We start from the raw sequence: 24,030 nt of genomic DNA on the forward strand, positions 1-24,030 counted from the left end.
CTTGTGGTAATTGGGCCATTTTTGTCGAATGTCTCCACTGTTTTTTTTTCTTTCCCAGTCTTGTTTGACTTTATTGGTGGTGTTGTTAAAAAAAAAAAAAAAGTAGACTGGGCAGCCATAGCTGCTGATCATCTTGGGAATATTGAATATTTTAGTGTTTCGGTGTCCGAGTGTGTGTCTGACAGGGCCTAGGAGCAACTACGTCAGAAAGGTACTTTTCTGTTTTTTTTTCCTTACAGAGTGGTAGGCAGAGTCTGGAGCTGGAGTTGGCTGTCATGTCCAAGTCTGTCTGCTTTTTAAAATGTTGTTTGTTTGTTTGTTTGAAATTGGAAGGGTGAGATGAACTGCAGTATAAGATGGGCTGTTTTGATAGAGCCAAGTCATGATACCACTTCTTTTCAATGTTAACACGATAATTTGTTGTATTTTTCATTCCTTCTAAAGATACGTTACCTTACTGCATCCGTTATTATATTAAAAAATATGTTAAACAAAACAGCAAATGGAGTCCATCTTTGCTTCATTCCATTTTACTCAAACCCTATTAAAATTAATTAATTTGTAGCCAATGCTTTCTTGACTGTAGGTTCAAAATGATTAAAAGTGAATAGTAATATATATATATCCATAAATTTAGTATACTTTTTTAATGAAAAAATTTACACATGCTGATATGTGTTCATTTCAATATTAAGACTGCAAATAATGTGGTAAAACCAAAGGACTCAATTTAAAAATTGTTAGAATTTTATTTTATAACCTAAATTAATTAAAATTAATAATACTCAAAAGCAAAATATAATTATCAGATCTCATTCTCTTATTAATACCATGAGCAGGCAACTCCAGCCATGTTTTATAATATAATTATGAAATTTTTATATGTGTGTAAAAATAAATTTATGGCAATTTAACTATTTATTCTTATTCTGATTTCCCTCATTGAGGCTAACTATAGTGATAGGAGACATTTGTTTATGCATAAGAAAATAATTTACTACCTATTTTAAAATAAAAACTGGACTAAAACCCCACAGCTCAAGAAATGTGGATAATTAAAATTATTTTCCTACAACATTACTTTTTTAAATGGCAGTATAGACAAGATTTTTGGGCTTCATGTGCATGAAAAATGAAACTTTACATAAATAAAGCTTGTTAAGAAATGGATTGGAATGTACATTAAGTCATTTCTTCTAAAACCCACATAACTAACAAGATATGAAAATCTATAAAAGTGGTTTATAAACTAGAGAGAGAGAGAGAGAGATTTCTCCCTTCTAATGCTATTTTTATAAAGGTTACCCAGTCATTAATATGTAATTCTTATTTTGCACTGTCTCAGGTAGAACTTGAGTCTCCTGTCACTATACGTAAACTCAGATGTCCTAAGAGACTCCGTATTATCTGAAATTAGCCTCTGCTCTCCCAATGGCTGTTCCTTGCTTACTACAGAGATATGTAAATCTGTGATTTAAGCTTTTATTACACAGTGATTCCATTCTGCCACTATGACCAAAAGTACCTGACTGCTGATCAAATTCTCTGTATTCGTTTCACCTTTTCCCCCCAATCTCTGTTAGGTTCTGAGCTCATGCCCAAAGCGCTGTCCACCAGGATAGTGGGAGGCATTTGGTGGTTTTTCACACTTATCATCATTTCTTCGTATACTGCTAACTTAGCAGCCTTTCTGACAGTGGAGCGCATGGAATCCCCTATTGACTCTGCTGATGATTTAGCTAAGCAAACCAAGATAGAGTATGGAACGGTAGAGGATGGTGCAACCATGACTTTTTTCAAGGTAAGTCCTACTTGTTATCCAAAATTTATGTATTAACATGATAGAATGCCAACAAACCTTTTTCTATTAATGAATTTAAGAGTGTAGCAACATTGTTATTTGTACAGAACAATCAATAGCATATTCCTCAGGTGGTGGAGAGGTATACAACTAAATACATGACCATCAAGGCAAAACATTTTTATACTTGCAAATGGCAAGGAGTTGTTGCTTTATAAGTATTCCATTTTTGTTTGGAGGAGAATCTGTAAAAAAGTAAAATTATTTTTCCCCAACAAGGTTTTATCTTTGGATGTAAATAAATAAATATATATATTTACTGAAAATTGAATAGTAGAGTCGAGTCACACTCTACAAGGCGTGGGTATTCCAGAAGAATAGAATGATTACATGTAAGAATGTTTTCCATACAGACATTTCTTTCTGTTATGACGAGACAAGGTTAACTTGTTCAGAGCCTATAGAAAAAGAAGGAAAATAAGGACTGGTAGAAACAAGCATAAACAGTTCCTATTCTCTGGACATTCATCCATCTAATATTCTGGAAGGCACAGAATCTCAAAATGGGCTACCTCATTGAACTTGCAATGGTTTGCAGTGGGACAGCAAGGATTTTATTGAAAAACAATAAAGTAGGATCAAAACATTCTCAGAATCTGGGAACTTGGTGCAGCAGAACTGAAATCTCACCCCAGGGCTGAACACTCTATAGAATGTCACCAAGCAACAGCACATTCTTTCTCCTTGAAGTATAACTTCAGCTATAGCTATATAAAAACTATATAACTCAGCTATAGCCTGTAGGTGTTATGGTCTCTTTTGAGAATGCCTGTATTTTCAAAGTAAGTCATATGTTTTACAAAATGATGCTGAAATCACCTTGTTTCTATGCAACTTATGACTCAGGTTTTTCAATTTCTGCAAATTCTCTCTCTGGGTTTGGTCTACCTGAAATCTCTGGCTTTGCCACATATGCTAATATAGTCTGTCTTTCCAAAAGGTATCAAAGGAAATGCATATCCTCTTTCATGGTTATTAAAAAAGATTTCTGCCACATGTTAAAAGGGCATTTAAATGGTATCAGATACCTAATGTGAATCACTTAATACTTCTGAAACATAGTCTACAATTTAGAATCGTTGGTAAGAGGGAAAGAAACTGTGGAATTAGAGAAACCTGAGCTTAGTTTCAGACTCCACCACCTATTGGCTGTATTTAGATGAGACACTGCCCCTTGTAAACCTCTGACTCCTCATCTCTAAATTAGAATGACTAACAGAACCATTCTCACAATTTTTTTTTAATGTTAAATGGAAGCTCTACACGATATGCTAAGTGCCTAATAAAAGCTTGATAGACATTATAAATTACCATTACTAGAATACATGGCTAATTTTAAAAATTCAGAATTTAGAATGATTTTAAACACAGTCAAGTAAATTATGTTTCTGTGACCCACAACTAGATAATTTTAAAATAGATTTTAAAAGATCACACCATGTTTATCTTATTTAAATTGCTTCATTCTTCTCATTATTGTTGTCACGAAGAAGGAATAATTTGATAAGTGAAATTTTTAAAAACTCTGAGGGGGCAGTTTTCAGAAGCTATTTTCTAGGCTATGTATTGTGAAATAATATATTGAGATGCAATTAACAATTCTTTTGGGAATTTATGCCACACCACAGGTAAAGGGAACTTTAAAAATTATTTAATATGAAAAAATGTTCTTTCTTAATTTTAACTTTTTTTGGTAACCTAATAAGTAGGATGTCTTATTTCAGCCAGTTTCATCATGCATCGTATGCTCTCAATTATATGATATGGATGTTCAGTTTTAAGAATAAATTTTTATTCAATAAATATTTACTTATCTCTTATGTGGAAGGGATTGTGTTAAACCTTAGACAAATATTGTGCATCTCCCAGCACCTCCCAACACTTGTCTACCTCCTGTATATCTTTCTATTTCCTTTACCACCATCCTGGTTCAGAACAGTGTCATCTCTGTCCAGGGTTTTGCAACATTTCTCTTTCCCAATTTTTTTCCCTATTGTTCTCTACACTCTACAAGGTGACTTAACACCCTCCAAAATCACCCCCCCCTTCTTTGCTTTAGGATAAGAACCTAGCTCCTTATCAGGTTTACAAGGCACATCATGGTCTGGCTTCTTTTTAGTTTTTAGCCAGCTGCTCTCACACTCTAAACTTCAGCCAAACTGGTTAGTCCATGTCATATGATGACTACATGATACACCTCCTTCTGTTATGCTTTTCTGCCCTTATCTACCAACTTAATTGGTTATATTTTCTTTATTCCTTGGATCCAAATTCAATTAATCCAGGCAAATTTTCTTGATCCTTTCCCCTACCCAAATCGACCCAGTCTGGGTAAGGTACTCCTTTTTAAAATTCTCTGAGCACTTATACCTCAGTTATTAAATTATCACCCCAAATTGTATTCCATTAATTCTTCTGTTTCCATACTACACTGCACAGCACAGGTACATGAATTGACTCTGTATCATTTACACTTGGATCTCCAGTTCCCAGCACAGACTTTGCATGTGTTTTGGGCTCTATTAGTTAACAGTTGCCACAATAATGTTGCTTAACAAATGACCAAAAACTCTTAGTGGCATGTAACATAAACCTTCATTGAGCTTATAAGTCAGCTGTCCTACTCCTAGAAATTTGAAGGCCCAGAGGCTTTTCTATTAATACCTTTGGAACAGACTCTACTTCTGCTAAGCTTTTTTGGCCTTTAAATATAGCCAGTTGAGTCCATTTATAATCTAAAAACCACACCCACTGTTCATATTAAAATGTGCCTCTCTCTAGATTTAATCATTGCTACTTTGGGCTAGAAGCTTTTTAATCCAGAGGAGAAAATCTACAAGGCATTTCCTTAACTTTTTCAGAGGTTTTAACAAAGTACCTCAAGGCAACATGCGTAATTTGATTTTTAATTAAGGCCTGGAGCCATGTTGAAACAATTTTGAGAACTTTTACTGGCTTGAGATACTGAAGATCGCAAACAATTTTATGACCCAACCGTACAAATTCTAGCTCCTTCATATCACCTCTAAATTCTGTTTGCAAACTGCCCAGTTCTTTATAAAACTATTTCCTCATCCTCCTCTTTGTTGTTCTTCTTATTGTTAATAGTCTATCTCTTTCTTGTACTACCTTATCCTATGTAGCTAAATTTACCAGCTGGTACTTTGAATATTATGTCAATTTGTCTGAATATTTCTTTGTCCAAGTCCAGAAGATTATTAGTGTGTTTTCTATCTTCTAAGTTACTATAAAACACACTTTAAAAATATTATTTCCCCCTAAGTTTACAGATTCTCATTTTCCCAACCTCCTCTAATGATTTCATTGTCATCTGTTATCAGTGTTACATAGTTAGGTTTCCTTTAAGGTGGCAACTCACTTTTTTTAAAATCAAATTCTGTACAGTTATCTATTGGCACAATGAATATCGCATTCACTGATGGAACATCTATGACAGAGGTTTTAGGTAGAATGTGTGTGTACTTTCAAAATTTCTCTGCTCTGTAGAGAGCTAAAAAGTTTTCTTCAAAACACATAGCCCTCTATGGCATTTCCGTTTTAACCTTGGGTTAAAAAGTCAATTTGTTCAGAAGTGTATGAAGTTTACAGTGTTAGGAATGCAAGCAAGTGGATTAATCCATGGGGGGGGGTAGTTTTATTTCTTGTTACTTAGCAACAAAGAGGGTTTTATTTTGTTTTGTTTTTTGTTTATGCATAGTTTCCCTCTTTAGAAGTACTCAGTACATTCTAAATGCCAGCTCATTAATCTTCATAGCAACCCCTAAGGAAGGTAGGAAGCAATTATCATTATGCTCATTTAACAGACGAGGAAACTGGGCCATGGAGAGGTTAAGTGACTTATTAATTATGAAAGCAATAGCCAAGGGACTCATAGTATCAACAATAAAAATAATAGCCAAAGACATCATGGCATATGCATCATTACTCAGAAGAGCTAAGTGCATTAGTCATTTTGGCTCACCTACATGACCTCAACTGCTTGATCATATTAAGGTTTTAAAACATTTGCCTTAAGCCATTGGGGCAGATACAACTATAACACATTCTTTATAGTCTGCTACTTATTCTGAGCTTATCAGTTCAATGGCCTTCTAAAATTAAATTATGCTGGGGTGACAGTATAGGTTTGTAAGCCTGGTATGGCATGCCTGTAATGACTTTTTGAAAGCTTGAGTGAATTTTGCTTCTTAAATGCCAAAAGAACATAAGTAATTTTTGAGTCAAGGGATAGAATGTAAAAAGTTGGCAGTTTATTGCATGCACTTAATAAATGGATTCAGAAACATACCATTCATTAGATATTTCTTAATTTCTGCAAAACATAATTTCTGTTATTTTTATTTAGAACAGTGGTGATAATTCAATTATAATATATTTACTATAAAGAGATTTATACATTAGAAAAGTAAAATATCAACATGGCATCTGTAGTTACTTTTCAGATTGAAAAGTGTTTTCTGAAATAAATGTTTATTTCCTCCTCTTATATTGATGGTAGAATACTTGGGAATTTCCATTTTGCATATTCAGGAAATTGACCTACAATAGTTTTTGAAGATGGGAAAGATATTTAAAGTTAGTTTTGAATTTATTTTATTTATTTTTATTGTGATATAATCAACATACAGCATTTTGTAACTTTAAGATGTACAGTGTTTTGATTTGAGAAATTTATATATTGCAATATGATTACCAGTCTAGCATTAGCCAGTGCCTCCATGACATTAAAATTATCATTTCTTTTTTGTGGTTAGAACAATTAAGATCTTGCTTCTTAGCAACTTGGAAGTTTATAACACAGTATTGTTGACTATAATCACTATTCTGCACATTAGATCTCCAGGACTTATTCTTTAAAAGACTTTTATATTTTATATAACAAATTCCTCATTAAGTATGGTCATTGCAAAGAAAAAGTTCAGTAATTATTTGCACATGGATAGAAATCAAATATGTCTTTCATTGTGTACCAGATTTACTACTTTATATATTCTAATCGTTTTCCACCATTATCCAGAAGGGATTCTTTGACAATATAATAATTAGAAAATTCACTATGGTACTTTAGTACCATAGTAAGTACAGAGATTATTTCTTAAATACTTGCTCATGTAAGAGTTGCCCTGTTTACTTAGGTGTTACTAACCAGCCACATAGCTTTGTTTTTAGGTAATTTTATTTACCTGGAGTCAGTTTATGCTTAGTAATGACAACCCCCTTTTCTCCTCAATAAGTTAGAGAAAAAGGGTCTCAAATGTCAGCTTTATGTGACAATATGGGGGATATTGTCCCTGTGCCTAGAAGGTAATTTAAAACTCAAATATTAACATGAGCATAGATATATTAACATCAAAGTTTAGTGATTAAAAATTTTGTCTTGTTGATAGAAAAACAAATCCCTATGCATGCATCATAAATTCTAGACCAGAGCGCAGTAACACTAGTCATACTGACTACTTTCTCAGAATCCCCAGTTAAAGCACTACTTTAACTCATAGGGCTAGTTTTTTATCTACTGAAGTCCTAGGAAATATGGCAACCAGTAGAACTAGATAACATATACATCATATGGAAATACGGTCTTGTCTGTGATGAACAGTATACCACTCTGATGAATAAGAGAATATTCTTGATTTTCATATCAGTTTTCCTTTCTCAAGGGATAGTCATTATTTTGTCCTATTTGGATAGATCATCCACTAAGTTTCAAACATCTTTAAAATATCCATTTGTTTAAATCAGTAGTCTCAACCTGTCTGCACATTAGAACATCAGAAGCACTTGGGGAGCTTTTAAAGAATACCGAGCCCCACACCCCTCTCCAAGTCAAGTAATTAAAACTCTCTTGAGGTAGGATCCTGGGCATCTGAGTATTTTGTAACCTCCTCTGGTGATTCTAATGTGTAGAGAGAGTTAATTTAATTTGAAATTTAAATAACCCCTTTTTTATTGGCAATAATAGTTAATAACTGATTTCATCTACTTCCATTTCTTTCATATTAGGGTGGACATTCTTCTCTTCTGAAACCCAGACCCCATAAAATATTAGAGGCATGACATGATAACTCCGCTGACCACATTCTTACTTCTTTTGAATTATTTACCTGAATGTGTTTAAAGCTTTTTCAACAGATTTACCAAGAATAAATAATCTAATTACATATTCACTTTTGATAACATTCCTGGAGGCCCCCAATAGGAATGCATCAGAATTGTCTTGTAGCAGTATGAAGAAGGTTAGAGCTTTCTCCGAAAAGTATGGTGGGGTAAATCCTGATTTTTGCTTGTGTCTCTAAAAAGTTGAGAAAATATATGTTCTATGGGACTTGAGCAGTGAATATATTCACCTTTCCTTTATAAACTTTTATTGCAGTTTCTTCTATCATGGGGGGTGCACAGAGGGGAAATTAAAGAAGAGACCCATAAAGGGGCATATTAGAGTATTGGAAGGATTGCACATGTGACTTTTGTGTTTTCCTAAGCAGGAGGAGATTAAGAAGAGGTGAAGTACTTCACACTATAGGTATATATTAAGTTAGGTTCTGAGAAGTAGTTTGAGATTTGGGCTCAGGTAGTTTTCTTGCCTGAGCTTATTGTTCGATCCTGTAATATTTAGTGAACTACTGTCACTCCTTTCCTTGTTGTAGAAAAAAGAATGTACCTATATTAATGGATGGGGTAGCTTATTACATAATTCTAATTGAAGTCTTCCTTTGTGTCACTTGATAATTCTTCAATATCCCCCTGCAGATCTAAACTGAAACAACATGTTCCTCAAACATGACATTCTGCCCTATCTTGGGGGATGGAAAAACAAGATATATTTAGGCTTCCAAGCCAAAATCTGTTCTAGTAACTTGCTTGCAAGTTACTAACCTGGGTAATAACTCTATGGTTATTTAGAATAAATAGAGACTTCATTTTGAAGTTTTAGTTTACTTCGTGTATTCAAGTTTGTGGATAATTTACTTTTTAAATTTTTCTACATACTTAAATGAGTGGAAAAAAAAAGCTTTATGTGATTGAACACCAGTGTATCTGAGCAATTAGTTTAGATTAATGATTAATATTATTACTGAAATTTTCATCTCTTCACGTTGACGTGTTCTTCCTCAGACACTTTTTCTAGAAATCTAAAAAAAATATCTCACCAAAGATTTTTGTAGTCATATCATTTCTCTAACTCTCCCATATTATTTTTCTTTTCTATTAATGGTGTCAAGATATTGGTGTGGGTAATGGATTACTGTTAACATTAGGTTAAATGATAATATTTTGTTTAATATTATAAACTGGTATTTTTGAAGTGTTTTTGTATTCTTTTCAGTGCCTCTTATGGCTTTGATATTAATTAGTCAAGTTTGAAATATTTAAACCACTTCTTTATGATGCATTTAATTTATTGGCAGAGTAAGGGGGTGATTTTTACCTAAAGAGGTTGTCTCCCTCCCCCATCCTCAACTAACAAACACACAATTTATTGTATGTGAGGCCTGATCCTATGTTTATTACAGGGATTTGCATAAGGCCTACAGAAAACCAACACCATTTTACTATGTTCCCATTGCAAGAAATAAAATGGTGCCTTTGAGGAAAGCTGCTTCATCAGACACTAGTTTAGCATGCCAAGTTACAGCTATCAATGGTGAAACAGCAGATGTGAAGGCTAGTTGGCATCAGAGCATATGAGTCAAAGACTTTCCTATGGGAAAGAAAGTGCTCCATTACACTTTATCTATACTAAGAACATTGGTTCTATCAAGCTGTCTGAAAATTAGAATATGATGGGTTTTATTACCCTAGCTCTGCCAGAGTGAATTCAATAGTTAAAAAGTAAGCAATAACACCATTCTGGGAATTGTAAGTGATTAGAGTTTCAATGTATTTAAACTTGGAAGGAGTAGCAACTTTTATCTTAGCTTGTCTGAAATATCACAGGGACAAAAGTTTAATCCCTCTCTAATTGTTACATTTTCAATATGTACCAATGAAGCTTTGGGGAACTTGAAAGGAAGAAGTCATGTGTTTCACTGAAGTGTAAAGTCTGAGAAAAGATGTTTTAATTCCCTTGGAAAGCAAGTGTGTGAGGCTGCTGTTATTTCAGGATACACTGTGGTTCTCTCTCTCCTTTGCCCTCCTTCCTCCGCTCTGTGCAGGGACCACCCTTGCTGTTTGTCAAGTCAGGATGGCAGCTCAAACACTGCGTCACACCTCATCAATCTTAGGAGAGAGGGCCCCACAGGGAGGGAGAAAACTCGAAAGTCAGTTAATGTAGTGATGTTGAGCTGTCATGTCAAATGCTGGATAATGGATAATATTGTCACTGTAAGAGTTCATAGCCACTGGTTAGGCAAAAATTTGAAGGAAATTCAAGAAGCGCATATTTCTGGATACATAAAAATAGGCTGAGATAAATATTATCAAAAACTGGCATGTTTTATTTCTTAAAAAATAATGAAAATGAAAAATTTATTTCTTTTACATAAATAGCTGAATAAAAGCATGATTTGGTGTTTCTAAATCAAATATACAAACAAAAAATCCAGACTCTGTTTTGTAAATTTTTTGAGATTATATTTACTGGCATTGTGGCTAAGAGCTATTAATCATGCTTATTGTTTTTTGTGGTCTTTTTTTTTGAGGGGGACATCTAAGTTTAGAATATCAAAAAAGACATAGTATTCTTATTCCTCTAGATTGTCCATTGATTACAGAGTGAAAACACTGAAATTTCTACTAAATCCAGAATGTCCTTGGCAGTTAATGTTCTTGATTTTGCATGCACTGTGATGTCTCTTTGGAGGGAAGCTATTCTTTCTTTGCAAATGGAATTTACACTAATTAGCATCTTTGGTCAGCTGAAGTTTCTTTTGTTCATTTGTCTTCTTATTTCTTTCCAGAAGTCCAAATAGCGGTAATATCACTTTGTTCTTTGATATTAAGAGCTGATTTAAGACATCACAGGGTAGTTTAGTTGGTCCTTTCATTTCATCATAAAGCAAAATGAAGTTCACTATTACTTACTGCTGCTGCCATCTTTGATACTTAGATTTTTATTTAAAGATAACACAGAACTGTTATTCCCCTTTGGAAGCAAACAAAATATAAGATCATGAGTCCTTCTGACACTCAATGATTTGATACTCAATCATCATGCATATTCACAAGTAGTAAACAATTTATAACTCATTCCTAGTTTTTTTATCCTTCCTCCTAACCCCACACAGATTGGGAAAAGAACAAAATAAACTTTAGAGTTCGTTAATAGGTGTTGATAACTGCAAGCTGACTATAACAGATTCCTAAAAATATTGCTTTTAAAATATGACTAGATTAAACATTACTGCTAAATGTCTTAAAGGGATCAGATTCTAAAGTAACTCAAATTTTTCTTTTTGCTGTAATATTAGTGACCCTGGCAGTGTCTACGATTGTTTAAATGTCTAACGCATACTGGTGAGCACTTTCATTGACCTCCAGTATGCAGAGAAATTCTTCAATAGTAATAAATAAAGAACATTTCGGATGAGTGAATGTGTGTGTATGTGCAAACATGTGCTTGAATGAGTGTGTTCTGTAAGAATAAGACAGGCCATCTTAATTGGAGTTAAATTATGGATGATTACATAATTTATTTTTCTTATACCCAGTTTCCATATGAAATCTGTTTTAGTAGAAGAATAGTACAGTGTTGGCAATAAATTGTACTTTTATCTTTCCCGACAGCATTTGAATAATACTTTTGATTGTTATTAGCCTATGATTGTTATTAGCCTATTGTATACACCATAGCATTAGTGGAGTACAGTGAAAATATTTGATTATCTCTAAAAGTAGGTGTTTCATTTATTAAATATTGTAATTACAGCTAATTAGAGGCTACACCATAAATTAGTTTGCTTTGTAGGTCCCTTGACTGTTTTCAGAACACTATGAGTTTATGCTTCACTTTAATTTATTACAAAAACAATTAAATAAAGACCAAAGGGTAGGTTCCAGAAGGCGGCACGTGCGGTTGTGAACGCGGAGCGGATGGAGTCTATTCAACTGGGTTCCGGGCCGGGCTATGGAGCAGGTAAATGAGCTCAAAGAAAAGGGCAACAAGGCCCTGAGTGCTGGAAACATCGATGATGCATTGCAGTGCTACTCAGAAGCCATTAAGTTAGACCCCCAGAACCACGTGCTCTACAGCAATCGTTCCGCAGCCTATGCCAAGAAAGGAGACTACCAGAAGGCTTACGAGGACGGCTGCAGAACCGTGGACCTGAAGCCTGACTGGGGCAAGGGCTATTCTCGAAAAGCAGCAGCTCTTGAGTTCTTAAACCGATTTGAAGAAGCCAAGCAAACCTATGAGGAGGGTTTAAAACATGAAGCAAACAACCCTCAGCTCAAAGAAGGTTTACAGAATATGGAGGCCCGGTTGGCAGAGAGGAAATTCATGAACCCTTTCAACATGCCTAATCTATACCAGAAGTTGGAGAGTGATCCCAGGACAAAGATTCTGCTCGCTGATCCTACCTACTGGGAACTGATAGAGCAGCTGCGGAACAAGCCCTCCGACCTGGGCACGAAGTTGCAAGATCTCCAGATCATGACTACCCTCAGCATCCTCCTGGGGGTCGATCTAGGTGGGATGGATGAAGAGGAGGAAGTTGCAACACCTCCACCGCCGCCGCCTCCCAGAAAGGAGACAAAACCAGAGCCGATGGAAGAAGATCTTCCAGAGAATAAGAAGCAGGCACTGAAAGAAAAAGAGCTGGGGAATGAAGCCTATAAGAAGAAAGACTTTGACACAGCCTTGAAACACTATGACAGAGCCAAGGACCTGGACCCCACCAACATGACTTACATAACCAACCAAGCAGCCGTGTACTTTGAAAAGGGCGACTATGGTAAATGCCGGGAGCTTTGTGAGAAGGCCATTGAAGTGGGGCGAGAAAACCGAGAAGACTACCGACAGATTGCCAAAGCTTACGCTCGAATTGGCAACTCATTTCAAAGAAGAAAAGTACAAGGATGCCATCCATTTCTACAACAAGTCTCTGGCAGAGCACCGAACCCCAGATGTGCTCAAGAAATGCCAACAGGCAGAGAAAATCCTGAAAGAGCAAGAGCGGCTGGCCTACATAAACCCTGACCTGGCCTTGGAGGAAAAGAACAAAGGCAATGAATGTTTTCAGAAAGGGGACTATCCCCAGGCCATGAAGCATTATACAGAAGCCATCAAACGGAACCCAAAAGATGCCAAATTGTACAGCAATCGAGCTGCCTGCTACACCAAACTTCTGGAGTTCCAGCTGGCACTCAAGGACTGTGAGGAATGCATCCAGCTAGAACCGACCTTCATCAAGGGTTATACACGGAAAGCAGCTTCCTTGGAAGCGATGAAAGACTACACCAAAGCCATGAATGTCTACCAGAAGGCACTCGACCTGGACTCCAACTGTAAGGAGGCCGCAGATGGTTACCAGCGCTGCATGATGGCCCAGTACAACCGACATGACAGCCCTGAAGATGTGAAGCGGCGGGCCATGGCCGACCCTGAGGTGCAGCAGATAATGAGTGACCCGGCCATGCAGCTCATCCTGGAACAGATGCAGAAGGACCCCCAGGCGCTCAGTGAACACTTAAAGAATCCTGTGATAGCGCAGAAGATCCAGAAGTTGATGGATGTGGGTCTGATCGCAATTCGGTGATGACTTGCTCATCATGCCCCTTCCCTTCGCCCTCACGTGGAAAGAGGAGCTGGGACCGCGGCAAGCAGCACGGAGCAGAAGGGAGAGAAGGGGAAACAAGTGAACAACTTATCTATATATTTATACAGACGTACGAGGAAGATTCAGAGACTTGTACTCACGTATTCGTGCAGCCGCTGCCTCTGGGCCCTCCCAGCACACGCATGGTCTCCTTCCCCTGCCCCCAGTCGCTGTCTCAGCTTCTCTCCCATAGTTGGTTATTTTTTATTTGGGGCAGTGGGCTTGTAAGGGGAGGGGAGGGTGTTCTTCCCAACCTCAGGTCCCAACTGTCTTCACGTTGTTAACTCCACGTCCTCTTCTCCAATAAAACAAGCCAGTCAGGCGTGGTTATAAAAAAAAAAAAAAAAAAAAAAAAGACCAAAGAATCAGAAAGAAGAATTAATAATGGATATAAAGAATTGTTGAGTCACTGCAATGCATTTTAACATAATGATTAAGTGCATAGCCTAGATTGTGGCATGAAATCCTACATCTGTCTCTCACTAGGGATTTATTTAACCTCTCCAGGCTTCTGTGTTCTTATAGGTAAGAAAGTATAGATAAACTGGGGATATAAGTTTGTGTCATATAGATCGTTTACATAAAACACTAAACATGTGATAAACTCTCAGTACGTACTTACTGCGATTCTTATTGTAAGGCTTATTAGTTGAATTGTTAAACTCTGTAGCAGATGAAACCATTTCCCCCAATATAAATGCTTGTGTTCCTGGAAATACATCCAGTTTACCTATGGTTAATGTTAAGATCTGACACTCAGTTGCATTTTTGTTTAATTAATAATTTGATGTTGATTGTAGATTACTTTAAAATAATTATTTAAAGATAATATTCTGGATTACACTCTTATACAGCTGAAAAAATGCATCATGAATTCAGTTCCATCCATATCTTATACATAGTTTTTTAATTAATGGTCTTTTATTAACAGTTTAATTAATGGTCTTTTTTATTAACATGTGAGATTTGCTTTGACAAACAATTCATATTCAGAATTAATGCTTAAATAGAAGAAAAACTCCCATTTTTAATTGTTCTTCCTCTCCATGAATATTAACCATTGTAATTCTAAGCAAATTTCTTTTTCTCTTATAAAAATAATGCATATGACTCATGAGAATTTTAGGAAAAGAAGGCGAAAATGTCCCAAGTCCAACCTCCAAAGACCGTTCATAGTATCTTGTCACAATAACCTCCAGCATTTTTTCTATAGATATATAATATTTTGATCTCATTGGTTTTCCTCTTATTTCAATTTTAAAGACTTTTAGCCCTAATACAGCTACACAAATTCTTCTGTTTTCACTGAGCACAAGTAATGATTCTCTTTTCAGGAATATGCTTTAAAGATTCAGTATAATAGCTTATTAGAATGTTCTTATGATACTTTCAGAAATAATTTTTTCTTGAGACAGAGTTTAAAACAAATAGCCTTCTGCTAATTTCCAAACGCATTCCATTTAGTCATTGCAAAATTTCGAAGTATGTTCATATATAAACTCATATATACAGCAGAGAAATCACTTGTAACTTAAATACCTAAGTGATTGGGATATTCATTTTTAATATTCACTTGATTAAAATATCAGAAATTCAATGCTTTCAAATATTAAATTTAATAAATATTTTAAAACAAACCTTAAATTAACATCAGTAGAGAGATGATATTAAAAGTTATCTGTTTAGACTTCCTAATATAATCTTGTCTTCAAATAAAAGAGGAAAAAAAATCATGTAATAGAAATATATAGAAATAGTCATTACCCTTTTTCGGTTAAACTATATTAATAAACATTTAGAGGAATGATCCTAGAGACATTTTTCTTTGTCTATTAGCTGTGGTTTATCCAGCCTTCACATTTCTATGAATGAGAAAGATCACTTGCATGTCTGTGCTCCTCTCACAAAGAGTTAACATTGAATGCATTTGGGTTGGACTTCAGTTTCCCAGTTATACTAGGCTGCTCAGGGTATACTAGCAGCAGAGAACCCTAGCCTGACTCCAACAAATAAACAGAACTTACCTGGGTGAATTAGGAATCCATTTTATCAAAAGGAAAGGAGGTGATGACATAGATAGCCATGACTAAGATATGAACATAGTTAAAACAACCATGTTTAAGTCTACCTGTAATACTATAACCCTTAGGAAGATGTTTCATAAAGGACCTCATAAGGAGCAAATTTGATGGTGACAGTTATTATGATGACTTTGAAGGTGTTGATATCCATGACATAGATCTCCTTGGAATCCAGGGAAAGCACTAGAGCTATTTATGTCTGTGAGGAAAAAAAAAAAAGTGAATTTTTTAAAAAAAACAGCAAAATTCCTTCTCAAGAAGCCAAATAAGGTAGCATTAAGAAAAGGGTAATCCTCCAAAGTCAGAAAGACTTTGTATGCATTTGAAGGTGCCTGAGAACTAATATTATGCAAACAGAAATCTTGAGATCACTATATGTAGCCTTGGTCTTAGAAAGCAGTTAGCGAGTAAGCATCAAGCCTACCAGGCTTCATTTTCAGAGCTGCTCTTTGGGGTTGAACCTTTGCAAGTTGTTGCTTCCATTTTTTTCTACACTGATGCTGTAATGTATATAATTCTTAGAGTAAAACTCTTATGGCTAGAAGAACAAAATGGTATTTTGAAAGTAAAAATGGCAGCTAAAGATTTCTTATATATATATTTTTGCATTGTCAGTAGATATACAATAGCTACCTTATCCATCCTAACTCAACCTTATTCAGAGTTTTGTTTCTTTCCAAATCTCAGGCCTAGTGTATTGTCAGTGCTATTCCTTGAAAGTAAGGATACAGTGATTTGCTATTAGTCGTCATTAGAGAAACGAGCATTTTACCTTTGCTCCTTTCTTTGAATTTGGGAACACTTTTGACAGTATCAGTAGTTTGCTACAAAACTCTTCAAAGGAATTTTGCTACCTCAGGCTAAGGTATAGGACTGGATTTTTGTTTTGTTATGGCTTTTAATAAAATATGCAGGGCTATTGAAACCTGAAATGTGGCTAGTGCAACTAAGGAATAAAATTTTAAATTGTATTTAATTTTAATTAATTTAATTAAAAAATTGAAACTGAGGCCATAGAAGACATTTTCCCATGAAATACAACATTATATTTTTTTAAAACTTTACATCATGTATGATATTGTATTGTAGAGCATGTGATGTAGCACTTATGTCATTTTTAATATTACACATAAACACAGCAGTGATATAGTCAGTGGCAATGGAGTGATTCAGTTCAAATGATTTCTTCTGTGTACTGATGTAACACTATAATGCAGTTGTTTGAATATTTTATGTAGATGGCATAAGTTACAGTGACTTATGTAATCCATCTGGTATTCAGATTGAAATACATACTATTATTTTAAACAAAAAATAATTTCTTTTTTTAGTTTAAATAATACATATGGATAGATTTTCAAAGTTAAAATGAAGGTATACTATTGAAGCAGATATGAGTAGAAATGAAGAAGCTAGTACTAATTACTAAATAAAGAACAAGAGTCTAGATGAAGATAGGATACCGATTTCACCATAAATGGCATTTACAACTTGCTAAGGCAGAGCAAAGTGGAAAAGCTGCTTGTTTGTTGTATAAAAGATTTTTAATAATAATAAAATGTTCATTATCAAACAGCATTCTCAGAAAATACATAATGAATTTTATAAGCAGTTTCCTCTTAACAGTAACAAGATAATCAATGAAATTAGTTGCCTGAAATCAGAGTCAAATGTTCAAAAATTTTTTTAATGATTTTTAGCAGGAGCTGAGCTTTTATACCTTTAGACTGCTATTAAACAACTTGGATTCTTGAACAGAGAAAAACATTTTTTAGATGGGAAAAGGTATTATTATTTCAATTATGGAAATGTTAGAAAATTATGAAGAAGATTAAAATAAATATTTTACAATAAGCCACACTCATCCCCCACCCTATCCCCCTTAATCCTTGGCAACCACTAAGCTTTTCTCCATTTCTATAATTTTGTTACTTCAAGAATGTTATATAAATAGGCTCATCTAGTATGTAACCTTTGGGATTTGCTTTTCTCACTTAGTGTAGTTCGCTGGAGCTTCCTCCAGGTTATTGTGTATACCAATAATTTGTTCCTCTTTATTGCTGAGTAATTTTCCATGGTGTGGTTGTACCACAGTTTGTTTAACCATTCACTGATTAAAGTCCATCTGGGCTGTTTCCAGGTTTTGGCTATAATGAGCAAAGCTTCTGTGAGCATCTGTGTACAGGTATTGTGTGAACATAAGCTTTCTTTCCTGTGGAATCAGTGCCCAAGAGTGCAATTGCTGAGTTGTGTTGTAGATGCCAATTTTAGTTTAGTTTTTTTATTTTTTAATAAAAGCTGTATTAAAATATAATGTATATACCATACAATTCACCTATTTAACGTGTACCATTCAATAGTTTTTAGTATATTCATGGAGTTGCACAATCATCACCACAATCAATTTAAAATATTTTCTGCATCCCAGAAAGAAACCTTATATTCATTAACAGTCACTCCCATCTACTGTAATCCTCCACACACACTCCTCCCACTGGCCAACCCTAGTCAACCACTAATTTACTTTCTGTATAGATTTTTCTATTCTGAACATTTTCTATAAGTGGAATCATACAACACGTGGTCTTTAACTGGCTCCTTTTACTTAGCATAATGTTTTCAATATTCATCTATACTGTAGTATGTCAAAACTTCATTCTACTTTATTCCTTTATGCTTTCATTACAGAATAACACTTCATTGCTTAGATATATCACATTTTATCCATTCATCGAGGATGAATATTTGGATTATTTACACTTTTGGGATATGATAAATATGGTTGCTATGAATATTCATGTTCAAGTTTTTGAGTGGACATATGTTTTTATATTTCTTGGGTACATGCCTAGAAGTAGAATTGCTGGGTCATATGTTAATTCTGTGTTTAACTGAGGAATTCCTAGACAGATTTCCAAATGGCTGCACAGTTTTACATTACCACCAACACTGTATAGAGGATTCCACTGTCTTCACATCTTCATGGACATGTTATTATCTTTTTGATTATAGCCATTCTTTGAGAATGAAGTGGTGTCTCAGTGTGGTTCTGATTTGCATTTTCCTGATGGCTAATGACATTGAGCATCTCTTATGTGCTCACTGGCCATTTATATATCTTTGGAGAAATGTCTGTTCAGATCCTTTGCTCATTTTAATATTGGGTTATTTTTCTTATTACTGCTGAGTTTTAAGAGTTCTTTACATTTTCTAGATATAAATCCCTCATCAGAAATATGATTTACAAATATTTTTTTCTCATCTTTGGGTTGTCTTTTTAGTTTCTTGATTGTGTTCATTGCACAAAGTTTTAAATTTTGATGAAATCTAATTTATATATTTTTCTTTGCCTTCTTGTGATTTGGGTATTATATTTAGGAAGACTTTTTCTAACTTAAGGTCCTAAAGATTTATTACTACAGTTGGCTCGCCATATCCCCAGGTTCTACATCCTTGGATATGGAGAACTGACTGTACTACACCATTTTACGTAAGGGTCTTGAGCGTCTACAGATTTTTGATATCTGCAGGGTGTTCCTAGTGTCCCAAAGGACACCAAGGAATAACTGTATATTTTCTTCTGAGGGTTTAATAATTTTAGCTCTTACATTTAGGTTTATGAGTCATTTTGAATGAATTATTGTATATGATGTGAGGAACACATATACAATAGGTATATTGCATACAATAGGTGAGAAACACCTTCACTCCTTTGCATATTGATATCCAGGTGTCTTAGCATCATTTGCTGGAAAGTTTATTCTTTCCCCATTGAATTGTTTTGACACTCTTGTGAAAAACCAAATGACCATAAATGTAAGACTTTATTTCTGGAATCTCAATTCTATTCCATTGGTCTATGTCCTTATCTAAATACCACGCAATCTTGAATACCGTAGTAAGTTTTGAAATTAGAAAGTGTGAATCCATCAACTTTTTCCTTTTTCAAGATTATTTTGACTATTCTGGGCCATATGAATTTTAGGATAACTGGTCAACTTCCACAAAAAGCCAGGTGGGGTATTAATAGGGATTGAGTTGAATTTGTATATCTATTTAAGAAGTACTATTATCTTAATAATATTGTCTTTTGGTCAATGAACATGGGATGCCTTTCCATTTACTTAGGTCCTTAATTTTTTTCAACAATGTTTTGTGATGTTATTATACAAATCTTATGCTTCTTTTAAAAATGTACTTCTTTCTGTTTTATTCTTTTTAATGGTATTAGAAATAGACTAGTTTTTATAATTCTATTTTCTTAATTTTTCATTGCTGGAATATAGAAATATAATTGATTTTTGTATATTTATCTTATATACTGCAACTTGCGTAAACTCATTTATTAGTTATAAGAGTGTTTTAGCAGACCTCTTTGGATTTTCTATATGTAATATCTTGTCATCAACAGAGAGATATAGTTTTAATTTTTTCTTTTCATTCTGGATGCCTTTTATTTCTTTTATTTATTTATTTGCTTTATTGCCATGGCAATACATGAAATTTCAGTATAATGTTAAATAGAAGTGGCAAGAGCATATCTTTTTGTTCCTTATCTTAGGGGAAAAGCATTCAGTATTTCACTACTGTAATATTAAGTGTGGCTTCTTTATAGGTGTCCTAAATCAGGAAGAAGACATTCTAATGCTTTAATTTTATGTGTCAATTAGACTAGGACACTGAGTGCCCAGATATCTGGTGAAATATTATTCTGGATGTGTCTGTGAGGATGTTTCTGGAAGAGATTAGCATTTGAATTGGGGCACTGAGTGAAGCAAATTGCCCTCCCCGGTGTGGGTGGACATCATCTAATCTGTTCAGGGCCCAATGAGAGCAAAAAGACAGAGGAAAGTTGGATACTCTCTCTGCCTGACTACTTGAACTGAGACTTTGGTCTTCTCCTGCCCTTAAATTGAGATTTACACCATTGGCTTCCCAGGTTCTCAGACTTTCAGACTCAGACTGAATTACACCACTGGCTGTCCTGCATCTTTAGCTTGCAGATGGCAGGTCATGGTACTTCTCATCCTCCATAATAGTGTGTGCCAATTCTCTCTCTATATATATACACACATATGTACAGGTACACATATATTATATATATGTAATATATAATCTATATCCTACTGGTTTTCTTTTTCTGGAGAACACTGACTAAAGCACATTCCCTTCTCTCTCTAATATTTTGAAAGTTTTTATTATGAAGTGGTGTTGGATTTGTCAAATGCATTTTCTGAGTCTAGTGAGATGCTCATGTGTTTTATTTTTCTTTTATTCTATGGATAAGGTGTAATACATTAATTGGTTTTAGCATTTTAAAACAACCGTGTACTCCTGGAATAAACGAGAGAGAGAGTGGAGGAATTAGGAGCAAGATCATAAAGAAGTAATGCCCAAATAGATTTTGACAGAATGGAATAGGGATTTGACAAGGCTGAAGGAAATTCGTGGAAGAAGATAAGCCCATTAATAAATCTATTCTATTTTATTTACTTTTTTTTATCTTCTTACAAGATATTTTGAGGACCTGGATATTGTGGTTATCTGGTTATCCAGAGCATGTCATGGAACCAATGGCACATTTAGGTGCTCAAGAAATTGGAAATGCATGAATGAGTCAATGGACAAGAGAATGGGATAGATGATTTATAACTAATATTCAAATGAGTCAGGTGAGTAAGTGAAATAGTAAAATCATTGAAAAGCTTAATTCAGTACCTAGTCTTTTTTTTTTTTTTTTTTTGGCTGTGTTGGGTCTTCGTTGCTGCACACAGGTTTTCTCTAGTTAAGATGAGCCGGGACTACTCTGTTGCGGTGTGTGGGCTTCTCATTGAGGTGGCGGTGGCTTCTCGTTGCAGAGCATGGGCTCTAGGTGTGCAGCCTTCAGTAGTTGCAGCACGTGGGCTCAGTAGTTGTGGTGCACAGGCTTCCGTAGTTGCGATGCGTGGGCTTCAGTAGTTTTGGTGCATGGGCTTAGTTGCTCTGCCGCATGTGGGACCTTCCCGGGCCAGGCGTAGAACCCGTGTCCCTTGCATTGGCAGGTGGATTCTTAACCACTGTGTAGGGAAGTCCCAGTACCTAGTCTTTTGAATAAATCTTTTGCTCCATGGGTTGATTTGCATATTTATAAAAAATACATTACAGTACTGGGTCAGTATTCTAATAGAATATTATACTTCTTTTATTCTTTGCCCACTTATATAACAAGGGATGTGACAACTCCTGCTGGTATGAGTTCCACTGTGTATATTAGATATTTTTTGAGGAAGGAATGTGAGGTTGTGGATTGAGGAAGGAGACTTCTAGATGTAGAGAAAATCACACTGTTATTATTAAAATATGTATTGTCTTGACAGAAAGTAAAGTTATAATTAACATATATACAAGATATACAAGATAAACTATAGGATAAATCAAGAAAGTTAAATAATTCTACCTTATTTTTAAAAATGAAAATGTGCACAATCTTCATGGGAACATGACATTTAAGCTTAGTCCTAACAGAAGGGCAAGATTTGGAAATTTGGTGATGAGGGCGATGCTGTTCCCAGAATGGGATAAGAAGGCCAATAGGGTATATACAGTCAAGAGTGATTGTTTGCTTTGATAAGGATTGAGTTTGGGAAGAATAGTGAGAATTACAGGTAGGTGGCTTTAGGAAAAAGGAGTGATTTTCGAGCTTCTTAAAGCTGTGAAACCTTTTCTTTAAGAGGTGTCTATATATAAAGCTCCTAAAAGCAGAGCAGTTTGGCTTGCAGCAGGGGAGAAGGACTAGTACTTGACAGGCCCATCTCCTCTCCACTTGCTCTCAGCTGTGGGCAAAGATGATGCTAGAATGAAGTTCTCAGCCCAGGTATCCCTTAAAATCACTAGGGCAGCTTTTTAAAACAATATGAATGTTCAGACCAATTGAAACAAAATCTCTAAGAGTAAAGCCAAAACAGTTTTTTATTTGTTCATTTTTTAATCTGCCAGTGATTCTGAAGAACGTACAAAGATTGAAAGCCATTGTCATAGGGTACAGTGAAGCACTGTTGAAAAGTGACTCTTTTATGTCATCCGTCTTTAAATTTGGGTAAGTTTATACCTGGGGGTACATAGACACTTTCTCAAATATTGGGGGTGCTAAGAAAAAAATTTCAAGTAAAAACGTGATTCTTATGAGAATATAAATGAACATGTATCAAAGATTTTATTGTTAAGACCCGTTCAAAGGAGAATTTGAAGCAATTGGGAGTACAAACATGAATTTGCTAATAGATGTAAAATTTCTTATAGTTTAATAAAATACGTATGGAGTTACCTATTCTATAGGTTGTAAATCAATTTTATCTCTAACATATACAATTGATTTCCATTGCTATGGACAAGAATTGTTTGCATCACTATCAGTTTTCTACAAAATAACATCTACCCCTACAGGGTTGTTAATAATTAGTGTAAAGTCTTGGTGTGTGTGTTGCTTGAAAAATGCCATTGGAATTTTTATAGGGATTTGCATTGTATCTATAGATCTGTAGCATGGACATTTTAACAACACTGATTCTTCCAATCCATGAGCATGAATATTTTCCCAATTATTTGTATATTCTTCAATTTCTTTCATTAATGTCTTGTAGTTTTCAATATACGGATCTTTGCCCCATTGATTAATTTATTCTTAGGTATTTTTGATGAAATTATAAATGGAATTATTTTCTTTATTTTTCTTTCTAATAGTTCATTATTAGTGTACAGAAACACAACAGACTTTTGTGTATTCATTTTGTACCCTGCAACTTTACTGACGTTTATTTGTTCTGTCAGTTTATTTTATGGGGTCTTTAGGGTTTTCTACTTATATCATGTTATCTGCAAATAGTGACAGTTTTACTTCTTCCTTTTCAATTTAAATGCCTTTTATTTCTTGTTCTTACCTAATCTCCCTGATTAGGACTTCCAATACTATGACCCTTTTAATTGTTGAAATCACTTTGCTAATATTTTGTTGAAGATGTTTACATCTTCATTCATCAGGAATATTGGGCTGTAGTTTTCCTTTCTTGTAGTGTTCTTGTCTGGTTTTGATATCAGGGTAATGCTAGCCTCATAAAATGAGTTTAGAAGAGTTCCCTCCTCTTCCATTTTTTGGAAGAGATTGAGGAGGATTAGCGTATCCAATCTTCTCTTGAGCAAGAGAAGAAGAAAGAAACAGAGGAACTACAAAAGCAGCCAGTAAACAATTAACAAAATGGCAATAAGTACATACCTATTAATAATTACTTAAAATGTCTCTTGGAGGCAAAAGAAAGCTGGAGTGGCTACATTTATA

General features: G+C 34.8%; 2 protein-coding genes across 4 annotated transcripts in view; both read left to right on the forward strand.

Annotated features, from left to right (window-relative positions):
* GRIK2 (glutamate ionotropic receptor kainate type subunit 2) overlaps positions 1–24,030 on the forward strand; it is a gene marked incomplete at both ends in the record, with an annotated part of 630,446 nt that overhangs the window by 520,638 nt on the left and 85,778 nt on the right. For all 3 annotated transcript variants that reach the window (XM_079716371.1, XM_079716372.1, XM_079716373.1), the window contains one exon: positions 1,584–1,801. In XM_079716371.1, coding sequence (XP_079572497.1) covers positions 1,584–1,801 — 218 coding nt within the window. The remainder of the gene's footprint in view (positions 1–1,583; positions 1,802–24,030) is intronic.
* On the forward strand, positions 11,934–14,031 carry LOC307061646 (stress-induced-phosphoprotein 1-like). The gene is given in 2 exon segments (XM_079716859.1): positions 11,934–12,874; positions 12,876–14,031. Coding segments are annotated over 2 exon segments (1,629 nt in total). The 5' UTR covers positions 11,934–11,948; the 3' UTR covers positions 13,579–14,031.

Source organism: Hyperoodon ampullatus (assembly GCF_949752795.1).
Source record: "Hyperoodon ampullatus genome assembly, chromosome: 12".
NCBI lineage: Eukaryota > Metazoa > Chordata > Mammalia > Artiodactyla > Ziphiidae > Hyperoodon > Hyperoodon ampullatus.